This window comes from Panthera leo, chromosome D4, assembly GCF_018350215.1.
Source record: "Panthera leo isolate Ple1 chromosome D4, P.leo_Ple1_pat1.1, whole genome shotgun sequence".
Taxonomy (NCBI): domain Eukaryota; kingdom Metazoa; phylum Chordata; class Mammalia; order Carnivora; family Felidae; genus Panthera; species Panthera leo.
Window position 1 is genome coordinate 55654514 of NC_056691.1, and position 21360 is coordinate 55675873.

Here is a 21360-nt window from a genome sequence, read left to right on the forward strand (position 1 = left end):
CCAGGCCCCTCGTTGTGATTTTAATGCTCATATACATTTATTCATTCAAATTTTTTTAAAGTAATTTTTTAAAAAATGTTTTGAATGCTTATTTATCTTTGAAAGAGAGAGAGAGAGAGACAGAGCATGAGCAGGGGAGGGGCAGAGAAGGAGACACAGAATCTGAAGGAGGCTCCAGGCTCTAAGCTATCAGCACAGAGCCCGATGTGGGGCTTGAACCACAAATTGTGAGATCATGACCTGAGCCAAAGTTGGACGCTTAACCGACTGAGCCACCCAGGTGCCCCAAGAATATTAATTAGAGTTGTTTCAAATTCCCAGTCAGATAATTCTATGCTACATAACTCTAACCAAATAATCTATGCCATATTTGGTTGTGATAATTGCTCTGTCTCTTTATTTTTTCCTTTTTGTATGCCTTGTGATTTTTTTCTTGATAGTTGGATATGATGTACCCAGCTATAAGGAGCTCAGTAAATAGGCCTTAGTAAAATGGTAGTGAGGTAGTGGGTGGAGGAAGTGCATTCTATATTCCTATGATTAGGGCTTAGTCTCAGTGAGCCTTTGCCTCTGGACTGTGAGTTTAATCACAAGAGTTTTTCATTGTCTTCTTTTTTCTTCTCGTCTAACTGTGTTTGCTCTTTCTCAGGACTCTTTTGGCTATTCTGGGTCCCCTAAATTACAACCTTATATGAATTCTGGTACTAGCTTTTCCATTTCTATAAGGAAGGCAGCTGGAATTTCCATAAAATGATGTTGAATCTGAAGATCGGTTTGGGGAGGGTTGCCATCTTAACAGTATTAAGTCTTGCTGTCCATGAATATGCAATATCTTTCCATTTGTGTATGTCTTTAATTTCTTTCAACAGTGTTTTGTATTTTTCAGAGTATAAATTTTGTACCACTTTCATTAAATTTATTTTTAAGTGTTTTATTGTTTTGATGCTACTATAAGTGATATTTTCTTCATTTCATTTTCAGTTAATTAAATGCTACTATATAGAAATATAATTGATGCTGCTATCTTGATCTTTTATCCTGCAACCTTGCTGAACCTGTTTACTTGTTCTGATGACTTTGGATTCTTTTGAATTTTTTATGTATAAGCTCATGTTCTCTGCAGATACATATAACTTTACTTTCTTTCCAACCAATCAGTATACATTTTATTTAATTTCCTTGCTCAATTGCCTTAGCTATCATCTCCAGTACAATGTTGAAGAGAAGTGGTGAGAGTGGTGAAAGCAGACATCCATGTCTTATTTCTGAAATTAGGGGGAAAGCGTTCAGTATTTCACTGTTAGATATGATGTTAGAGTTTTTTAAATCAATGCCCTTTACCAAATTGAGGGATTTCTCTTTTTGAGTGTTTTAAAATTATTATGGGGTATTCAGTTTTTGAGTTCTTAGTGGTTGCCCTGGGGATTACAATCAATACCTTATAACTGTGGTAGTTCATTTAATACCATCTTAATTTCAATAGCATACAAAAATTTTGCTCCTAAACACACACATAGCCAACAGAACATGAAAAGATGTTCAACATCACTAATGCAAATCAAAACCACAGTGATATATAACCTCACACCTGTCAGAATGACTAAAATCGAAAACACAAGATGGGGTGCCTGAGTGGCTCGATTGGTTAAGCATCCAACTCTTGATTTCGGCTCAGGTCATGATCTCATGGTTTGTAAGATCGAGCCCTGGTTCAATCTCTGTCTCTCCCCCTCTTTCTACCCCTCCCCTGTGCTCTTTTGGGCACACTCTTTCTCTCTCAAAATAAATAAATGAACATCTTAAACAAACAAACAAAAAAAAGAAACAAGTATTGGTAAGGGTGTGGAGAAAAAGGAACCTTTGTTGATAGAAATGCAAACTGGTGCAGCCACTGTAGAAAACACTGTGGAGATTCCTTAAAAAATTAAAAATAGGATGAATCACTATATGATTTAGTAATTCCACTACTGGGTATTTACCCAAAGAATATGAAAACACTAACTCAAAAAGATATATGCACCCCTATGTTTATTGCAGCATTATTTACAGTAGCCAGGTAAGGAAGCAACCCAAATTTCTATCCATAGATGAATGGATAAAGAAGATGTGGAGTGTGTGTGTATACGTTTACGCATGTGCACACACACAATGGAATATTACTTAGCTATAAAAAATAATGAAACTTGCCATTTGTAACAACTTAGATAGATCTAGAGGATGTATTGCTAAGTGAAATAAGTTACTCAAAGAAAGACAAATACCATGTGATTTCTCTCATATGTGGAATTTAAGAAAGAAAACAAAAGAGACAAAAAAAGTAGACTCTTTAATGTAGAGAATAAACAATTTGGTGGTTATGGGGGGAGGATGGGTGAAATAGGTGAAGGGGATTAAGAGTACAATTATTGTTTTGAGCACTGAGTAATGTACAGAATTGTTGAATCACTATGTTGTACTTCTGAAACTAATACAAACTATATGTTAATTATACTTGAATTAAAAAAATAAAAATAAAAAAATTTTAGCTCTTTACAACTCCGTCCCCTTTACTTTTTTCTTAATATTGCCATACAAATTACAACTTTATATATTATGTGCCCATCAACAAAAATTTTTTAAATATTTTTTAATGTTTTTATTTATTTTTGAGAGAAAGGGGGCGGGCAGATAGAGAGAGGGAGATACAGAATCCGAAGCAGGCTCCAGGCTCTGAGCTGTCAGCATAGAGCCCGGCCCGGGGCTCAAACTCACAGACTGTGAGATTATAACTTGAGCCGTGAAGTCAGATGCCTAACCAACCTAGCCACCCAGGCACCCCCATCAACAAAATTTTTAATTTTAGAGAGAGAATGAGCGTGCAAGCAGGGTAGAAGGGCAGAAGAAGAGAGAGAATCCCTCTCTCAGGTTCCACACTCAGTGCAGAGCCTGACATGGGCCTCAATCCCACAACCGTGGGTTCATGACCTGAGCAGAAATCAAGAGTCAGACACTTGGGATGTCTGAGTGGCTCAGTCAGGCAAGCGTCCACCTTCAGCTCAGGTCATGATCTCACAGTCAATGAGTTCGAGCCCCACATTGGGCTCTGTGCTGACAGCTTAGAGCCTGGAGCCTGCTTTGGATTCTGTGTCTCCCTCTCTCTGCCCCTCCCCCACTCATGCTCTGTCTCTCTCTGTTTCAGAAATAAACATTAAAAAAAAAAAAAAAAGAAAAGGAATCAGACACTCAACCGACTGAGCCATTCAAGTGCCCCAACAGATTTATAATTATTACATTATGTAATTGTTTTTTAAAAAAAGGTTCTTAAATGTTTGAGAGACAGAAAGAGAAAGAGAAAGAGACCTAGTGAGGGAGGGTCAAAGAGAGAGGGAAACACAGAATCCGAAGCAGGCTTCAGGCTCCAAGCTGTCAGGGCAGAGCCCAATGTGGGGCTTGAACTCACAAACTGCAGGATTGTGACCTGAGCTGAACTTGAACAGTTAACTGACTGAGCCACCCAGGTGCCCCTGTAAATGTCTTTTAAATTAGATAGAAGGGAAAAAGAGTTATGAACCAAAAAATACATTTATAATTATGAGTTCTCAGTTTTCATGTATCTAATAATATTTTTTTAATTAAAATTTTTTTTTAATGTTTATTTTTTGAGAAACAGAGAGACAGATTGCAAGCAGAGGAGGGGCAGAGAGGTGGGGGGGAGACACAATCTGAAGCATGCTCTAGGCTCTGAACTGTGAGCACAGAGCCCAACGCAGAGCTCAAACTCACGAACTGTGAGATCATGACCTGAGCTGAAGTTGGACACTTAACCAATGGAACCACCCAGGTGCCCCTAATTTTTTTTAATGTTTATTTATTTTTGAGAGAGAGAGAGAGAGTGTGTGCAAGCAGGGGAGGGGCAAAGAGAGAAAGAGACACAGAATCCAAAGCAGCCTCCAGGCTGTGAACTGTCAGCACAGAGCCTGATCTGGGCCTCTAACCCACGAACCTTGAGATCATGACCTGAGCCAAAGTTGGACACTTAACTGACTGAGCCACCCAGGAGCTCCACACTTATCTAGTAATATCTTATTCATTTTATTTTATTTATTTTTAATTAATTCTATTTATTTTTTGTTTATTAGAGAGAGAGAGAGAGAGAGAGAGAGAGAGAGAGAGAGAGAGATGGAGTCCGAGTGGGGGAGGGGCAGAGAGAGACGGAGCACAGAATCTGAAGCAGGCTCTAGGCTCTGAGCTGTCAGCACAGAGCGGAACTTATGAACTCCGAGATCATGACCTGAACCGAAGTCAGACGCTTAATCGACTGAGCCACCCAGGCACCCCTATCTAGTAATCTTTTAATGCACCTTCAGTTTTTGAAGAAGAGTTTTGCTGGTTATGGAAATTTTGGTTGATAAGTTTTGTTCTTTCAGCACATTTAATGTCATTTTACTGCTTTCTGGCTTCCTAGTTTCTGATTAGAAATGATGTCTTATTGAGGACCCCTTGTGCTTGATCAATTGTGTCTCTTGCTGCTTTGAAGATTGCCTTTGGCTTTCAGTAGTGTTTGATGATGATATCTCTAAATGTGAATCTGAGTTGATTCTATTGGCAGTTTGTTGAACTTGTTTATGAGGCTTAATGTTTTTCATTAAAATTGGATTTTGGGGGCAGTTATTTCATCAACTATTCCTTTTTGCTCCTTTGTTTCCTCTCTTGCTGGGATTCCCAGTATGCATATGTTGGTATGCTTGTTAGTGTCCCACAGGTCTCTGAGGCATAGTTGTTTTTTTTATTTCTTAGATAAAATAACGTAAATTGATGTATCTTCAGTTTCACTGATTGTTTTTTCCTCTTGTTCAAATCTGTTCAGCCCATTTAGCTTTTTGTGGTTATTATAATTGTACTTTGCCACCCCAGAATTCCTATTGGGTTTTTTCCCCCCTCAAAAGCTATTCCCTTTTTTTAATAATTTCTCTTCATTGATATTCTCAGTGTGCTGAGACCTTTTTCCCATACTGTCCTTAGTGCATTAGCCATGGCTTCCTTTAATCCTTTAAACATTTAATGCAGCTGATTTAAGAACTTGCCTGGTAAATTCAGTATCTGGACTTTGAGTTTCTGTTGATCGGTTTTCTACCCTGTGTATGGGCCATACTTTGTGTTGTTTTCTTTCTTGCCATGTTCTATAGTATTGTGTTGAAAACTGGATGTTCAAGTAATACAATGTGGCAACAGAATTTTTTGTTGCCGTCATTTTAATTGTTTCCTTGCTTAGTGGCTTTTTTCTGACCCAATTCTGTTTTGTCTATATTCTTGTGTGTGTGTGTGTGTGTGTGTGTGTGTGTGTGTGTGTGTGTAAAATGTTTATTTAGTTTTGGGGGGGGGGTGGGTAGACAGAGGATCTGAAGCAGGCTCTGTGCTGACAGCAGAGAGCCTGATGTGGGGCTCAAACTCACGAACTGTGAGATCATGACGTGAGCCAAAGATGGACGCCTAACCGACCTAGCCCCCCAGGCACCCCTGTTTTGTCTATATTCTTATATGTGGCCAGTAAAGTCTCCACTTGGTTAGTTTAATGATCAGCTAATGATTGGACAGCAATTTCCTTAGTTTGATTTGATTTGATTTCCTGGTACCAAGAAGTCTCCTGGGCATTATAAGAGGAGTTCATATTGAATGAAGCATGCCTTTAACACTCAGTTATGCAGTTTTGAAATCTGCGTTAGCCTTTCCCTCCTCCTTGTACAGATCCTTCAGTATAGCCAGAGATGCCAGTTTAGGGCCTTCTGATGAATTCTCATGACTTTCCTGAGCATGTGTAGAGCCTGGGCATACACAGCCCTACATATGGGCCAGTATTCTAGATTCTTGGGAATTTGTTAGAGTTTTTCAAAGTCCTTATGCACATCTCATATCCTTACTTTTCCTCTTTTTTTTTTTTAATGTTTGTTTATTTTTGGGAGATCACAAGTGGGAAAGGGGCAGAGAGAGGGGGACAGAGGATCCGAAGCAGGCTTTTCACTGACAGCAGCAAGCCCAGTGAGGGGCTTGAACTCACCAACAGTGAGATCATAACCTGAGCTAAAGTCAGATGGTTAATCGACTGAGCCACTCAGGTGCCCCTAAATGTTTATTTTTGAGAGACAGCGCAAGCACAGGAGGGGCAGAGAGAGAGGAAGACAGAGAATCCGAAGTGGGCTCTGCACTGACAGCAGACAGCCTGATGCGGGGCTCAGACTCAGGAACAGTGAGATCATGACCTGAGCCAAAGTCGGACGCTTCATGGACTGAGCCATCTAGTCGCCCCTGTCCTTGCTTTTCTCATTAAATTTTTTGGTTAGTCTGTTGTTTGACCTAACAAGCAGCTTTAAAGTTCAGCATTTGCCTGTCGTTGTTGTTAGCAAACACACCCCATGGAAAGTTATTTTGACACTGCCCAAGCTATAGATCAGGTCAAATGTAGACAGTCTTGCAAGTGAATTTTTCTAGGGAACCATCAAAAATGTCAGGTAGTGACAGTTCTTTGGGATTAAGGCTTGGAAGAAATTTCAGCACATTCTGTGACTGCTTGTCTTCACTTTGAATGTGATATGTTAGTTTTAATTACCATAGCTCCTGGAGAGCAGGTCATGGGACTGGGACAAGTTAAAACACCACAAAGTTCCACTGTTCTTACTGAGGGTCAGCTCTTTTTCTTGAATAGAGACTCCTTGAATTATTGCAAACCTTTGGTTATTTTCTACATTCTGAAGAATTGAGTCTTAAAATTTTTTGCCAATTTTCTTATTGCTTTTATCAAGAGAAGAATTTTTGAGGGTCCTGACTTGCTATGTTTACTGGGTTTTGTAGCTTATTTAGTCTTAGCTTGTCCTTTCTATCCCTTTCTCAGGCTCTTTTACTATACTGTTAAATGAGTGTCTTTCTGGGTTTCTTCATATTTGAAATATGGTATACTGCCAAGGATAGTCACTGCAGTTATTTATAATAGCAAAAGAGTAAGAAACAACCCAAATGTCCCAAAATACAGAAATCATTTATTTAAAATGATTTATCTAATATCCATATGATGGAATGTTACACAGATACTAACAATCATCTATTTAGAGACTATTTTTTAGGAAAATGTATGATACGGATGGGGAAAAATTATAAAATTCAGTATATTCAAATTTTTGAAAATAAGTTTTGTAAAGAAACATGTATATACCAAAAAAACTGCTGGAAGGAGCTGTATCAAAATATTAGCATTTATTATTTCCGGGTAGTATTTAAATCAGGTGAGTTATAAATAATTTTTGTTCTGTATTATGTACCATAAGGTTGTATTAGTTATTTTTTGTGTTAAAAATAAATGTAGCAATTAGTATGACATACCTGTACCTATTACTATTTTTCACTCATATTAATGTAATGAAAAATTATTTTACTGTTGAGTTTGGGTGATTTAATATAAGCTCTTATGAATATTTGAAAAAACGCTATAAGAACATTAATAGTAACTCTGACATTGGGGCTAACAAAATGTATATGAGTAGTTGTTAATCCTAAGAGTTTACTCCATAGAAAGTTTTATTTCACTGGGATATAATAGGGTGAATTATTAGGCAGATGAAAAACCTAGAGTCTCATTTATTAGCATTTCATTTTTTTCCTTTTCAGGCGCATATTAAATTTCCTATTGACTACCCGTATTCACCACCTACCTTCAGATTCTTGACCAAAATGTGGCACCCCAACATTTATGAGGTAAGAGACATATGTTGTGAATTTCTCTGAAGATTCATTTTTTAGATACAGTCCTGCAAAATAACCTATGCATCTCAGTATGCTGTGGTAGTTATGCTGTAGCCACAAGGGAGTATTCATGATTCCCCACTTGTAGTTACTAGTCTCTAGTTTAATTGTTCCAAATTGAAGGTTGTTTCATAATACCGGTGTATTCTACACATAGATATGTTTATATATAATATATATAAAGCTTAAATTTTTTTTTAAGCTTATTTATTCTGAAAGAGTATAATTGGGGTAGAGGCAGAGAGACAGGGAGAGAGAATTCCAAGCAGGCTCTATGCTGACACAGCACAGAGCCCAACAAGGGGCCCAAACCCACAAATTGTGAGATCATGACCTGAGCCAAAATCAAGAGTTGGATGCTTAACCACCTGAGCCACCCAGGCAACCCTAGATTTTTTTTTTTTAAGAGAGAGGGGCATGCAAGCCGGGGAGAGGGGCAGAGGGAAAGAGAGAGGTAATCTCAAGCAGGCTTCATCCTCAGCATGGGGCCTGATGTGAGGCTTGATCCCATGACCCTGGGATCATGACCTGAGCCAAAATCAAGAGTCTGGTGCTCAACCAACTGAGCCACCCAGGGACCCCTATTATATTTAAGATTGAGACTTTGAATCATTGTTGCTATTCCTAAGATTATACTGCCTAGGTGTTAAGATTGGCATTTTAAAAATTTAGTGTATAAAGTCATACAAATTACTATCCTCTAGCTTCACAGCAAGGGTCACCTGTTGCTATGATCACAGATTGAGCTTCTCAGGGGAATTTATCCTACTACATTTGGACTGGCCTCCTTTTAGTAATTGCTTCAGAGCAGTTGAGAACCTCTTTTAGAATAAATCCAAGGTGAGGTTCTTCTACGGAACATTTCACATGCCTGAGGGAGTGATTTCTAGTTTTGTTGGTGAAAGACACTTAGCTTTGGGCTAATCTATAACCATGCTGGAATGATGCATTTTGTTTCTCAGGATCATTATGTAAAGGACCTCTAAAATATCCTTATAGTCCACTCCTTTACCATTTTGTAATCTTTTTCATTGTATTAAGGCTCTGAGGTGGTCTTACTTTATTGAAGCTGTGGACCATGCATTAAAATTCCTTTTTAAAATTTGCAGCCTTAGTCATATAGTCCCTTCTTTTGCTCTGGTGGATATTGGGAAGCTCCTTTGCTCCAGAAACAGAGCAACTTAATGCTTGTAGGCAAGAAATGAAGAACTTGCTCTAGAGCTCTGAACCCTGAATTTGGATCTCCATATAAATCAGCACACTGGAGCAAGCAGCTTTATTGTTTTACACAACTTACTTTTTCTTCGAGGCATTATCTTTGCCTTTCTTTTCTTTAAACAAGACAAACTGGTGCTCAAAAGGTGATGTGTAGTTACATTTCCAGAAATAAGCTCCCAGAATTTGTTTTCTTTAATGTCTTTAGTATTTGAGATAATCACAATATTTATAAACAATAGTGAATACCTTAACACTATTCTGTATAACAGAGTTACCCCTTGTAGGAGATAGACTATAGAAACAATTCACTGTTTAAGAAGTTCAAAACGAGTTCAGCGCACGTAGAAATACTTCTGTGTTTCTGTCCATGTAGTATTTATGGATTTTATATAGCATGAGTGAAGTGAGAAGACTCAAGCTTTTGTTTTGCTATTAAGAACTAATTCACCTAAAAGCCATGTATTCACTTGTTTCCATTCTGAAGTTACCTAATCCCAAACTCCTCTCAAAGAGAAACAAAAGGGGCGCCTGGGTGGCTCAGTCGTTTGAGCGTCTGACTTCAGCTCAGGTCATGGTCTTGCAGTTCAGGAGTTCGAGCCCCGCGTCGGGCTCTGTGCTAACAAACCGTCCCCTGCTCATGCTCTGCGTCTGTCTCTCAAAAATAAATAAATGTTAAAAAAAAAAAAAAAGAAACAAAAAACAAGGAAAAGGATTCAAAACTGTGAAGGAATAAAGTGTATGTAAACTTCCCTTTCCACTATTTTTTCACTATTAAAGTAGACTATTTAGTTCTCTTAAGACTTAGCATTGGATCATTATTTTTTAAAAAGTTTTTTTCATATTCATAATTAAATTTTCAATGGGAAAATAATTCATTCGTATCTTATAAATATGCAGTTGTTTTCCATGCCACAAATGTTTTCTTTTTAATTTTTTTAATGTTTATTTAGTTTTGAGAGACAGAGACAGAGCACGAGTAGGGGAGGAACAGAGAGAGAAGGAAGCACAGAATCTGAAGTAGGCTCCAAACTCTGACCTGTCAGCACAGAGTCCTGACGTGGGGCTCAAACCCATGAACCACGAGATCATGACCTGAGCCAAAGTTGGATGCTTGAGCGACTGAGCCACCCAGGAGCCCCTAATGTTTTCTTTTTAAAGAAGTGATAAAGCGTGGTTAGGAATTTAATTTGATATAGTCATGGTGGTCATAAGAGACTTATAGGGCTCCTGGTTGGCTTAGTCAGCAGTGCGTGTGACTCTTGATCCTTGGGGTTGTGAGTTCAAGCCCTACTTTGAGTGTAGAGATTACATAAAAAAATAAAATCTTTGGGGTGCCTGGGTAGCTCAATGGGTTGATCGTCTAACTCTTGATTTAGGGTCATGGGATTGAGCCCCATGTCAGACTCTGCACTGAGTATGCAGCCTGCTTGAGATTGTCTCTCTCTCTCTCTTTCTTTCTGCTCGTACACTCTGTCTCTAAAATGAAATGAAACAAAATAAAATAAATCTTTAAAAAACAGAGAGAGACTCTTCTCACATAAGTTAATTTATCTTTGCTACACTTTGGAAATGATTATCAGAATTGAACTTTTTGAGGGCCTATGTCTGTATTTGTGATTCTAAAGGTTGGGGCTCATGTTTCTTGGCCAAAGAGATATTCTTGTTGGTTGTTGCTCTCACCTACCTGCGTTGTCACCTGTGGTAGACACGTGGTGGACCTTGAGGTCAAATTGCTGTAGTCGTCAAAATGTTTACTGCAGTGTTATTTATAATAGAATTAGAGATGGGGGAGGGGCAGTGAAACAACCCAATCAAAAATACAAAAGTAGAAGACTATTCAAATGCCAGAAAAAGGGACTTGATGAAAGAGTTTTGGGAAGGTTCCTGGGTAGCCCAGTCAGTTAAGCGTCTGACTCTTGGTTTCAGCTCAGGTCATGATCTCACGGTTCATGGGTTGGAGCCCTGTGTCAGGCTCTGTGCTGACAGCTCAGAGCCTGAAGCCTGCTTTGGATTCTTTGTCTCCCCCTCTCTTTGTCCCTCCCTGTTCACGCTCTGTCTCCGTCTCTCTCTCTCAAAAATAATCATTAAAAAAAAAAGTAAAAAAATAAACTTAAAAGAAGTTTTTGCTACATTAACTTCATAAGCATTAAAAATAAATATTGTAGAGACTATTATCGTTAGAAAATAAGTTATAATGTTATTTTTTTTAAATAACTTTTTAAAGTTTATTTTTATTTATTTTTAAGAGATAGAGAGTGAGCAGGGGAGGAGCAGAGAGGGAGACAGAATCCCAAGCAGGCTTCGCTCTATCAGCGCAGAGCCCACTGTGGGGCTTGAGCTCAAAATCTGTGAGATCATGACCTGAGGTGAAACCAAGAGTCAGACACTTAACTGACTGAGCCACCCAGGTGCCCCTATTATGTGAAGTTTTAAAAATCACAAGAGCTTTTGTTATAGTTTTGCTAAATACATTAATGTACACATTACTACAGCCCCAAAAGAAGTAAACGCTGCAGTATATATGAATGAATTTAATTATTTTAACATTACCTTTATCATTGCCATATTTGTGAAATTTATAAATATTAAGGGGGAACTTGGAGAACAAAGGAAATTTAATATGAACTTGTCATCAGTGATTGTACTACTATGTATCTATTCCTGTCTACTTTGTAATATGTTGAGTGAACTCAAAAATAGTTTCATGGTTACATGTAACTGCGTTCTCAGAAGTAGACAGCCAACAAACTCCATTTGCCTGGCCATGTATTAAAATGAGGCTTTCATACACCCTGTAATGCACTGTGAACTTTACAGCTATGGCAACTCAGAATCTCTCTGTTCTTTAGAATTTAGTAAATAAAAAATAATTTTTTTTTTTTAGAATAGACTAATTTTTAGAGTAGTTTTAGATTCACTGCAAAATTGAGTGGAAAGCACACACTATTTGATCTTTTTAGTACTAGTGAGTTGTGAAACACAGTATGAAGCTTTACTTAAAAAACATAATAGGGGCACCTGGCTAGCTCAGTCAGAAGAGCATGTGACTCTTGATCTCGAGGTTGTGAGTTTGAGCCCCATGGTGCATGTAGAGGTTACTTAAATTTTTTAAAAAAGTAAAAATATAAAGATTTCAGATTTTTTTTTTTTTTTTTTTACGAAGGAGTATACAAGTCATTTTTCCTATATAGTGTGCACAGGTAAATGTCAACCAGTGCAGTCATGAAATGAAAGTTCATGTATGTTGGTGTCTTTTAGTCTGCTTGACAGCCAGTAATAAAATATTTTGCTGTTTCACTTATGGTTCTGGTTCTGAAGAGTTATTCTTCATTCTAGAACCCAGATTATTCTCAAATCATTATACTAATTTGTATAGCTTCCAGCATTATAAAGAAGTATCAATTTGGCTACTATTCCACTATCATTAGGGCATGGTATGTTTAAATATTATTGTTTTAATAATGATTAAAAATAGACCCTACTGTTTTAATATGCTTTTCCTAAGTCATGTTGTCTTAGCTTGGGCTGCTATAACAGTACCATAGAGGGGATGGCTTAAAGAAAAGAAATATATTTTCTCACAGAATAGGAAGCTAGAAGTCCAAGATCGAGGTGCCAGCATGGTTAGTTTCTGAAGACTCTTCTGCTTTATCTCTCTGTCCTTAGAAGGCTTGAGTAAAGAACAGGCTAGCTGTCTGGTATCTTATATAAGGTTTTTTGCCAAGTCTGCAGAACCATAACTGTTTGGAATAATAAAGTTTAGGCTTTGTAAGTGTTGAATGGGCCTAATTACACATAGTTTATGATCTTTGTAATTATTTAGATGGATGGTATGCATTAGGAGTGAAAATGGTTGAGACCTTTAATCAGCTTTTTAAAAGTTGAAAGAACTGCATATATCCAAGAGTCCTGTACAGTAAAGCTCTAGTCATCAATTATATTTTAGCATTAAGAAAAGACCAGATAAAAGCAACAACAACGCTGTGTTAGCGAGGGTTCTCCAGAGAAACAGAACCAATAGGATATATAGAGATATGTATTAGAGGAGGTTTATTTATAGGAGTTGGCTCATATGGTTATAAAGTCTAAGAAATAGCACAGTCTCTGCAAGCTGTAGAACCAAGAAAGCCAGGAGTATAATTCAGATTGAATCCAGAAGCCTGGAAACTAAGGAGCTGCATGTGTATGTCCTAGAATACCAAGGCCCAAGAACCCAGAGTTCCAGTGTTCCAGGTTAAGAGAGAATCTCTTTTGCCTGTTTGTTGTGTTCAGGACCTCAACAGATTGGATGATGCCTGCCCCATTAGGATACTTACTCCAGTTAGGGTGGATATTCCTTACTCAGTCTACTGATAGAAATTCTAGTATCTCCTGGAAACACCCTCACAGACACACCCAGAAGGAATGTTTTACCAGCTGGGATCTGGTTTGTAAGTAATCTGTGACAAGCAAGATTTAATATATATTTATGTAGTTATATTCATGGATTTGCAGATCTTATGCATTCTCTATAACTTTAAGGTACAGGAAAAAGGTTTTTCTAGGCAGCGATGTGCCCAAATTTGGCTTCATATCAGAATCCTGTGGAGAAGTTGTTACAAATAAAGAATACTGGAGATTTCAGTTTAATTGGATTTGGAGAGGGCCTAGGCTAGATAGCCTTCACTTTACGTTTTACAGCTGCCGTTCTAGAGACTTAGAACTTCCCCCATCCTTTTTATTTTATTTTTTTTTAATTAAAAAAAAAATTTTTTTTTAACGTTTATTTATTTTTGAGACAGAGAGAGACAGAGCATGAACGGGGGAGGGGCAGAGAGAGAGGGAGACACAGAATCGGAAGCAAGCTCCAGGCTCTGAGCCATCAGCCCAGAGCCCGAGACGGGGCTCGAACTCGCGGACCACAAGATCGTGACCTGAGCTGAAGTTGGACGCTTAACCGACTGAGCCACCCAGGCGCCCCCCCCCCATCCTTTTTAAAATAATAATTTATTGAGGTGAAATTCACATCATAAAATTAACCATTTAGGGGCTCCTGGGTGGCTCAGTTGGTTGAATATCTGACTTTTGATCTCGGCTTAGGTCATGATCTCACAGTTCATGAGATCGAGCCCTGTGTTGGGCTGTGTGTTGACAGCATGGAGCCTGCTTGGGATTCTCTCTCCCTCTCTTTCTGCCCCTCCCCCGCTCACTCTCACTCTAAAAAATTAACTGTTTATTATTTTTTAAATGTCTATTTATTTTTGAGAGAGAGGGACAGAATGTGAGCAAGTGAAGGACAGAGACAAAGGGAGACACAGAATCCAAAGCACGCTCCAGGCTCTGAGCTGTCAGCACAGAGCCTGACGTGGGGCTCAAACCCACAGACTGTGAGATCATAACCTGAGCCGAAGTTGGTCACTTAACCTGACTGGGCCACCCACGCGCCCCTAAAAAATTAACTGTTTAAAGTGAACGTAATTCAGTGACATTTAGTACGTGGTCCCAGTGTTGTGCAGCTAACACCTCTATTTATAAAGTATTCCCATCACTCCTGCATAAAACACTTTACGCACAATGCACTTTCTCTCCATTCCATTTCACTCTAGTCCTAGTCTCTGACAATGACCACCCAGCTTTCTGTCTGTATATGTTTGTCTATTCTGGATATTTCTTATAAATGGAATCATGCAATATGTGACCTTTTGTGTCTGGCTTTCATTTAGCCAATTTTCTCCATGTTGTAACATGTAGCAGTACTTCATTTCTCTTTATGGTTGGATGATATTCAATTGTATCTATCCATCTGTTGATGGACATTTGATCTTTGTCCACATTTTGGATGTGAGAATAGTGCTGCTGTGCCCGTGTGTATATATGTACTTGTCTAAGTCCTTCTTTCAGTTCTCTTGTTTATATACCTAGAATTATGGTATCAAATAGGTAATTTTGTATTTTACTCTTTGAGGTACTACCAGACGGGTCTCCAACAGATGAACCATTTCACATTCCCACCAGTAATGGATGAGGGTTCCTGTTTCTCCACGTCCTTACTAACACTTGTTATTTTTCATTTTTGTTTCAATTATAGCCATCCTAAGGGATGTAAAGTGATATCTTATTGTCATTTTGATTTGCATTTCCCTAATGACTAATGATGTTGAGCATGCTTTCATGTGTTTATTGGCTATTTATATATCATCTTTGGAGAAATGTTTGTTCACGTCCTTTGCCCATTTTTAATAGACTAGTTTATCTTTTTGTCTTTGAGTTGTAAGAGTTGTATATAATTAAGGATATTAAACACTTACCGAATACATGACTTGGAGATATTTCCTTCTTATCTGTAGGTTGTCTTGTCATTTTCTTGATAATTTTCTTTGCACAAAGGTTTTTCATTTTGATAAAGTCTGGTTTATTGCTCATGCTTTTGGTGTCATATCTAAGAATCCATTGCCATATCCAAGATCATGAAGATTTACTCCTATGTTTTGTTTTGGTTTTTAAAGAGTTTTATAATTTTAGCTCTTAGATCTTCCATTTTGAGTTAATTTTGTATATGGTATAAGATAGGAATCCAACTTCATCCTTTTGTTCTTGAAAATTCAGTTATCCCAATTCATTTGTTGAAGAGACTGTTCTTTCCCCATAGAATGGACTTAGCATCCTCATCAAAAATCAATTGGCCATAGATGTATGTGCTTATTTATGGACTCTCAGTTCTGTTCTATTGGTCTGTAGGTCTCTCATTATGCCAGTCCTAAACTGTCTTGTTGATTATAGGTTTATAGTAAGTTTTGAAATCAGGAAGTGTGAGTCTTTGATTTTACTTTTTTTTTTTCCTTTAAGATTGTTTTTTGCTATTGTAGATCCCTTAAATTTCTATATAAATGTTAGGATCAGGTTTTCAGTTTCTGGCAAGGGGAAGCCAGGATTTTGATTAGGATTCCACTGAAACTGTAGATCAGACTGGGGAATAGTTAGTGTCATGTTATCATGAAGTCTTTCCACTTACGAACCCAGGATGTATTTATTTAGGTCTTTAACTTCCTTGAGCTGTGTTTTATAGTTTTCTGTGTACAAGTCTTCCACCTCCTTGGTTAGATTTATTCCTAGGTTGTGTTTTGTTCTTTTAGATTTCATTGTAAATGGAATTGTTTTCTTAATATCCTTTTTAGGTTATCCTGTTTAGGTTATTGCTGGTATTTAGAAATAAACCTGATATTTGAATGTTGATCTTATGTCCTACAACTTTGCTGAATTTGTTTACTTGCTTTAGTGCCTTTCTTGTGAATTCTTTGGAATTTTCTTTGTCATTTTTGAAATAATTTTTCTTTTTCCTTTCCACTTAGTATGTCTCTTACTGCTTTTTCTTGTCTAATGCTCTGGTTAGAATTTCCAGGACAGTGTTAAATAGCAGTGGTAAAAATAGTTATCATTGTCCTGTTTTTTGTTTTTATTAAATGTTTTTAAAATTTGAGAATGAGAGAGCATGAGTCAGGGAAGGGCAGAGAGAAAGAAGGAGAGAGGATCCCAAGCAGGCTCCACGCTGTCAGAACAGAGCCCCACGCGGGGCTTGATCTAACATACTGTAAGATCATGACATGAGCTGAGATCAAGAGTCGTTTGCTTAACTGACTGAGCCACCCAGGTACTCTAATCCTTGTCCTATTGATCCTCGGAGGGAAAGATTTCACCATTTACTATAATGCTAGCTGTGGACTTTTTTTAAAAATGCCCCTTATAATGTTAATAGTTCTGTTTATCGTTTTTTGAGTGTTTTATCATGAAAATATTAGGTTTTGTCAAATGGTTATTTATTTTGAGAGAGAAAGCACAGGGAATCCCAAGCAGCCTCTGCTGTCCGTGCAGAGCCCGACATGGGGCTCCATCACACAAACCGTGAAATCATGACCCAAGCCAAGATCAAGCGTTGGAAGCTTAACTGACTGATCGACCCAGGTTCCCTCAGATGCCCATCTTTTAATTAGTTGTTTCTAAGTAGAAATCTATATATGTCGTTCCACTACTCAGAAATTTTATGTATATACATATTAAACTCTGAACAAAGTAGCATATTCCTCTGGTCAAATTTTTGTACCATATATTTATTTCATTACCAGTGGGTTCTTCACTACTGTGGTGGGTAGAATAATGGTCCTTCAGAGATGTCCATATCCCTGGACATTCCAGTCCCTAGAACCTATGGTATGTTAGCTTATATGTTAAAGAAAAGTTAAAGTTGCTAATCATTAGCTGACCTTAAAATAAGGAGATTATTCTGGATTATCTGGGTGGGCCCAATGTAACCCAAAGAGTCCTTTAAAGTAGAAGAGGTAGGCAGAAAATGAGAGTGAGAGATAGGACTATGGAAGAAAGGCTCAGAGAAATGTAACACTTTTTGCTTTGAGGATTAGAGGAAGGGGGCCAAGACCAAAGGAGTGTGGGTAGCCTTTAGAAGCTTAGAAAGGGCAAGGAAAGAGAGTGTGTCTTAGAGGCTTCAGGAAGGAGTGCATTAATGCTGACACATTGAATTTAGCCCTGTTGGAACAGTGTCAGACTTTGACTATAGAAATGTAAAATAATCGGGGCGCCTGGGTGGCTCAGTCGGTTAAGCGGCCGACTTCGGCTCAGGTCATGATCTCGCAGTCCGTGAGTTCGAGCCCCGCGTCGGGTTCTGTGCTGACAGCTCAGAGCCTGGAGCCTGTTTCAGATTCTGTGTCTCCCTCTCTCTGACCCTCCCCCATTCGTGCTCTGTCTCTCTCTGTCTCAAAAATAAATAAACGTTAAAAAAAAAAAAAATTAAAAAAAAAAAAAAAAAAAAAGAAATGTAAAATAATAATTTTTTTGTTTTGTTTTAAGCCACTAAGTTTGTGGTGATTTGTTAGAGTAGCAACATAAAATAAATACAACTACCCAAGCATATTTTGTTCTACTGTTTATGATGTTGGTTTATTTATCTAGGCTAACTGATGTCTAAATTTCTCTTAAGTTGTTAAAATTGTACTTCTTACTCAAAATCCATCTCAAAGCTTTCTGAAACAATAAGCCTTTTGTTCTTCCACACTAATATCCTAGTTTCTCTCGTGATTTCTGTTGTGCCTTCTTCTTTTTTTAACCTTCCTCATAGCATCTAATGATAATACAGAGTTTTAGAATTTAGTATTTGGTATTGATTTTATTAAAATTTTATTCTCCTTTTAAAAATATTCTGTTACCTTGATGTGGTTGTGTATTTTATGTGTGTGTCTAAATTTGGGTTGTATGTGTAAGATTTTTACACTTTCTGTAGTTATATTTCTGTTTAAAATTTTGAATTTTATCTTTCATTTTAGACTGAGATTGGTGACTATATCTTACTCAGCCTTGTCTTTTCTATTGAAAAACAGTCTGTGATGCATATGGTAGGCAATACATATGTGTTTGACTTAAATGTACATGTGAATTAGGTCCTATAATTTAAATTTATGAACCAAAATATTATAACCATAGTGATGAGTTTTATCCATACCCTGAGGGAGTTAAAATTATATTGTTGGGAGGCATATTTTTAGTTTATATAAACCATAATTATTAAAACCATTGATTGATGTTACAAGTGATTTTAGCATCTCTCTAGGCAGATTTTAAGCAAGGCAAATTTGAGGGGGATTTGTTTGTTTCTTTTTATGTACTTTAGGTTCAGATGTATCTGAAAATAAAGATACTTTGTTGCTTCTCAGGACTCTTGGATCTCAGTTCATCATGTTTGTCTATTTTTAAATGAGTTTTTTTAGAAAGATGGTGCTACAAGGCAAACCATAACAGACTCTTAAATACAGAGAACAAACAGGGTTGATGGGGAGGGTGGGAGAGAAGGGAAACTAGGTGATGGGCATTAAGGAGGGCATTTGTTGGGATGAGCACTGGGTGTTGTATATAAGTGATGAACCACGGGAATCTACCCCCAAAACCAAGAGCACACTGTACACACTGTATATTAGCCAAATTGACAATAAAAATAAATAAACAAACAAATAAGTAAATAAGTAGTGCTACTTTTTAAACTAAGATATATCTGGGGGATTAGTCAGAATGAATATTTGTAATATAAAAACTACTTAATTCTTTCTTTAAAACTTTTTTTTAATGTTTATTTTTGAGAGATAGAGAGCGATTAACAGTGTGAGTGAGGGAGGGGCAGAGAAAGAAGACGACACGGAATCCAAAGCAGGCCCCAGGCTCTGAGCTATCAGCACAGAGTCTGACACGGGGCCCCGAACCCACAAATGTTGAGACCGTGACCTGAGCCGAAGTCAGACACTTAACTAACTGAGCCACCCAGGTGCCCCAAAAAAGTACTTAATAATTCTTTAACATTGATTGCAAACATGAAGAAAAAGAATTGTTTTCTCCCCTTATGATGAGAAAACAAGTTTTCTACGAATAAAAGAAAATTTAGCAGAACTGATATCCCTTTTTTATATCATATTTTTGAGTGCTTTCTAAATGTGATGTTTGTGTCTCATAGAATGGAGATGTATGCATTTCGATTCTTCATCCGCCTGTAGATGACCCACAGAGTGGAGAACTGCCCTCCGAAAGGTGGAATCCTACTCAGAATGTCAGGTAAGGGGCTACATAAGGAATAATCTGGTTTTTAGATGGCTCTTAAGATTGGATATTATCTTTTAACAAGTACAAAAGAATCCTTTCTGTACTTTGTTGTTTTTGTTTTTTGCTAGAGCTTTAAGTAACATGTATGCATCATTTTGAAGAGTCCCATTTACAGAGCAGTAATGCATATTTTACTCATTTCTTTATGTTCATCTTGAAAGAATTTTTCTAGTGTGACTTCTTCCTCTTAACATTATTTAAGTTCCATCCTGCATCTTTGGATCTTGTGATGCCCATGTTTGGATGAGTTGCTTCCTTATTCTAGGGTTCTTACTATATTTTGCAGAGAAATCTATCATATAAGTCTTTACAAACTTCAAATGACTTTATGTTGTACTGCTTTAAAAAGGGCTTCTGGGGCTCCTGGATGGCTCAGCCAGTTAAGTGTCCAACTTTGGCTCAGGTCATGATCTCATGGCCCCGTGTAGGGCTCTGTGCTGACAGCTTGGAGCCTGCTGCAGATTCTGTGTCTGTCTGTCTGTCTCCTCCCTCCCTCCCTCCCTCCCTCCCTCCCTCCCTCCCTCCCTTCTTCCTTCCCTCCCTTTCTTCCTCCCTCCCCCTCTCCCTCTCCCTCAAATAAACATTTAAAAAAAAAGCTTTCATTTACCTGGGTTTTTTGTTTGTTTTATTAACTGTGTAGATGGTTCTTAATGATTTGAAAGGCTTGTATATTTCTTTTGATTCCATCTGTTGAACTATATAAGTAGATACTAACCATCTGTTTGTTTATAGTGGTCTATATGTGTGGGAGTTGGTCACCTAACCCTTAAAAGAACCCTGAGTTTTAACTTGTAATTGTTATGTTTACATTATTTATCATTATATTTTTCTGCAATAAAAATCTATATATAAATATATTTTAATTATTTGTGACAAGGCTGTAGTTAAACTTATTTCTATATTGAATTACTTTATAATATACAGTTGATTAAAAACAACGTAAGTATACACTTCCAATTTACTATGTACATTTGCTAATTATTAGAAATGCTTTTTTAAATCAGGTAGATAGACATTTGTTTTCATTAGTCCATGTATCTATGAATAATTATTACTTTGCTAGAGTGAGACAGAAATACAGCTTTGGGGAGCCTGAGTGGCTCAGTCATTTAAGCGTCCGACTTCGGCTCAGGTCATGATCTCACAGTTCGTGAGTTAAAGCCCCGTGTCGGGCTCTGGGCTGACAGCTCAGAGCCTGGAGCCCACTTCAGATTCTGTGTCTCTCTCCGTGTGCCCCTCCACTGCTTGCACTCTGTTTCTCACATTGTGTCAAAAATAAATAAATGTTAAAAAAAATTTTTTTTAATAAAAAATGTAGCTTCAATTTTATATATGATATATGAATAATATATATGCTAATATACACACCCAAGAATATATATACCTGTGTATATACAAGCATATATATGTGTGTGTGTGCATATATACACATGTGACAATAAACATATGTAACATAAACATATATTAGATGCAGTGATTAAGAGACCATATTTACATATGATAATGGAATAAAATTTTATATGGCAGTGAAACTAAATCCTTTTAATTCTGAGTTATTTGGCAAAAATCACAGAGTGATCTGTTGTCAGTCTTTAGAAAAACAAAACAGTTTTATTGTGATATAATTTCCATTACCCTACAGTTCTCCCAATTTAAGTGTACTATAAGTACAAAGTTGTATAAGTATCCCCACAATTTTATTTTCGGGAGAAAGAGCACAAGCAGGGGAGGGACAGAGAG

General features: G+C 37.5%; 1 protein-coding gene across 2 annotated transcripts in view; it reads left to right on the top strand.

Moving 5' to 3' along the window:
• Positions 1-21360, top strand: part of UBE2R2 (ubiquitin conjugating enzyme E2 R2) — a 114355-nt gene that overhangs the window by 76501 nt on the left and 16494 nt on the right. Inside the window, exons 2-4 of one of the 2 annotated variants that reach the window (XM_042912829.1) lie at positions 7636-7722; positions 18300-18368; positions 19475-19572. In XM_042912829.1, coding sequence (XP_042768763.1) covers positions 7636-7722; positions 18300-18368; positions 19475-19572 — 254 coding nt within the window. The remainder of the gene's footprint in view (positions 1-7635; positions 7723-18299; positions 18369-19474; positions 19573-21360) is intronic. The other variant, XM_042912830.1, reaches the window with a different exon arrangement.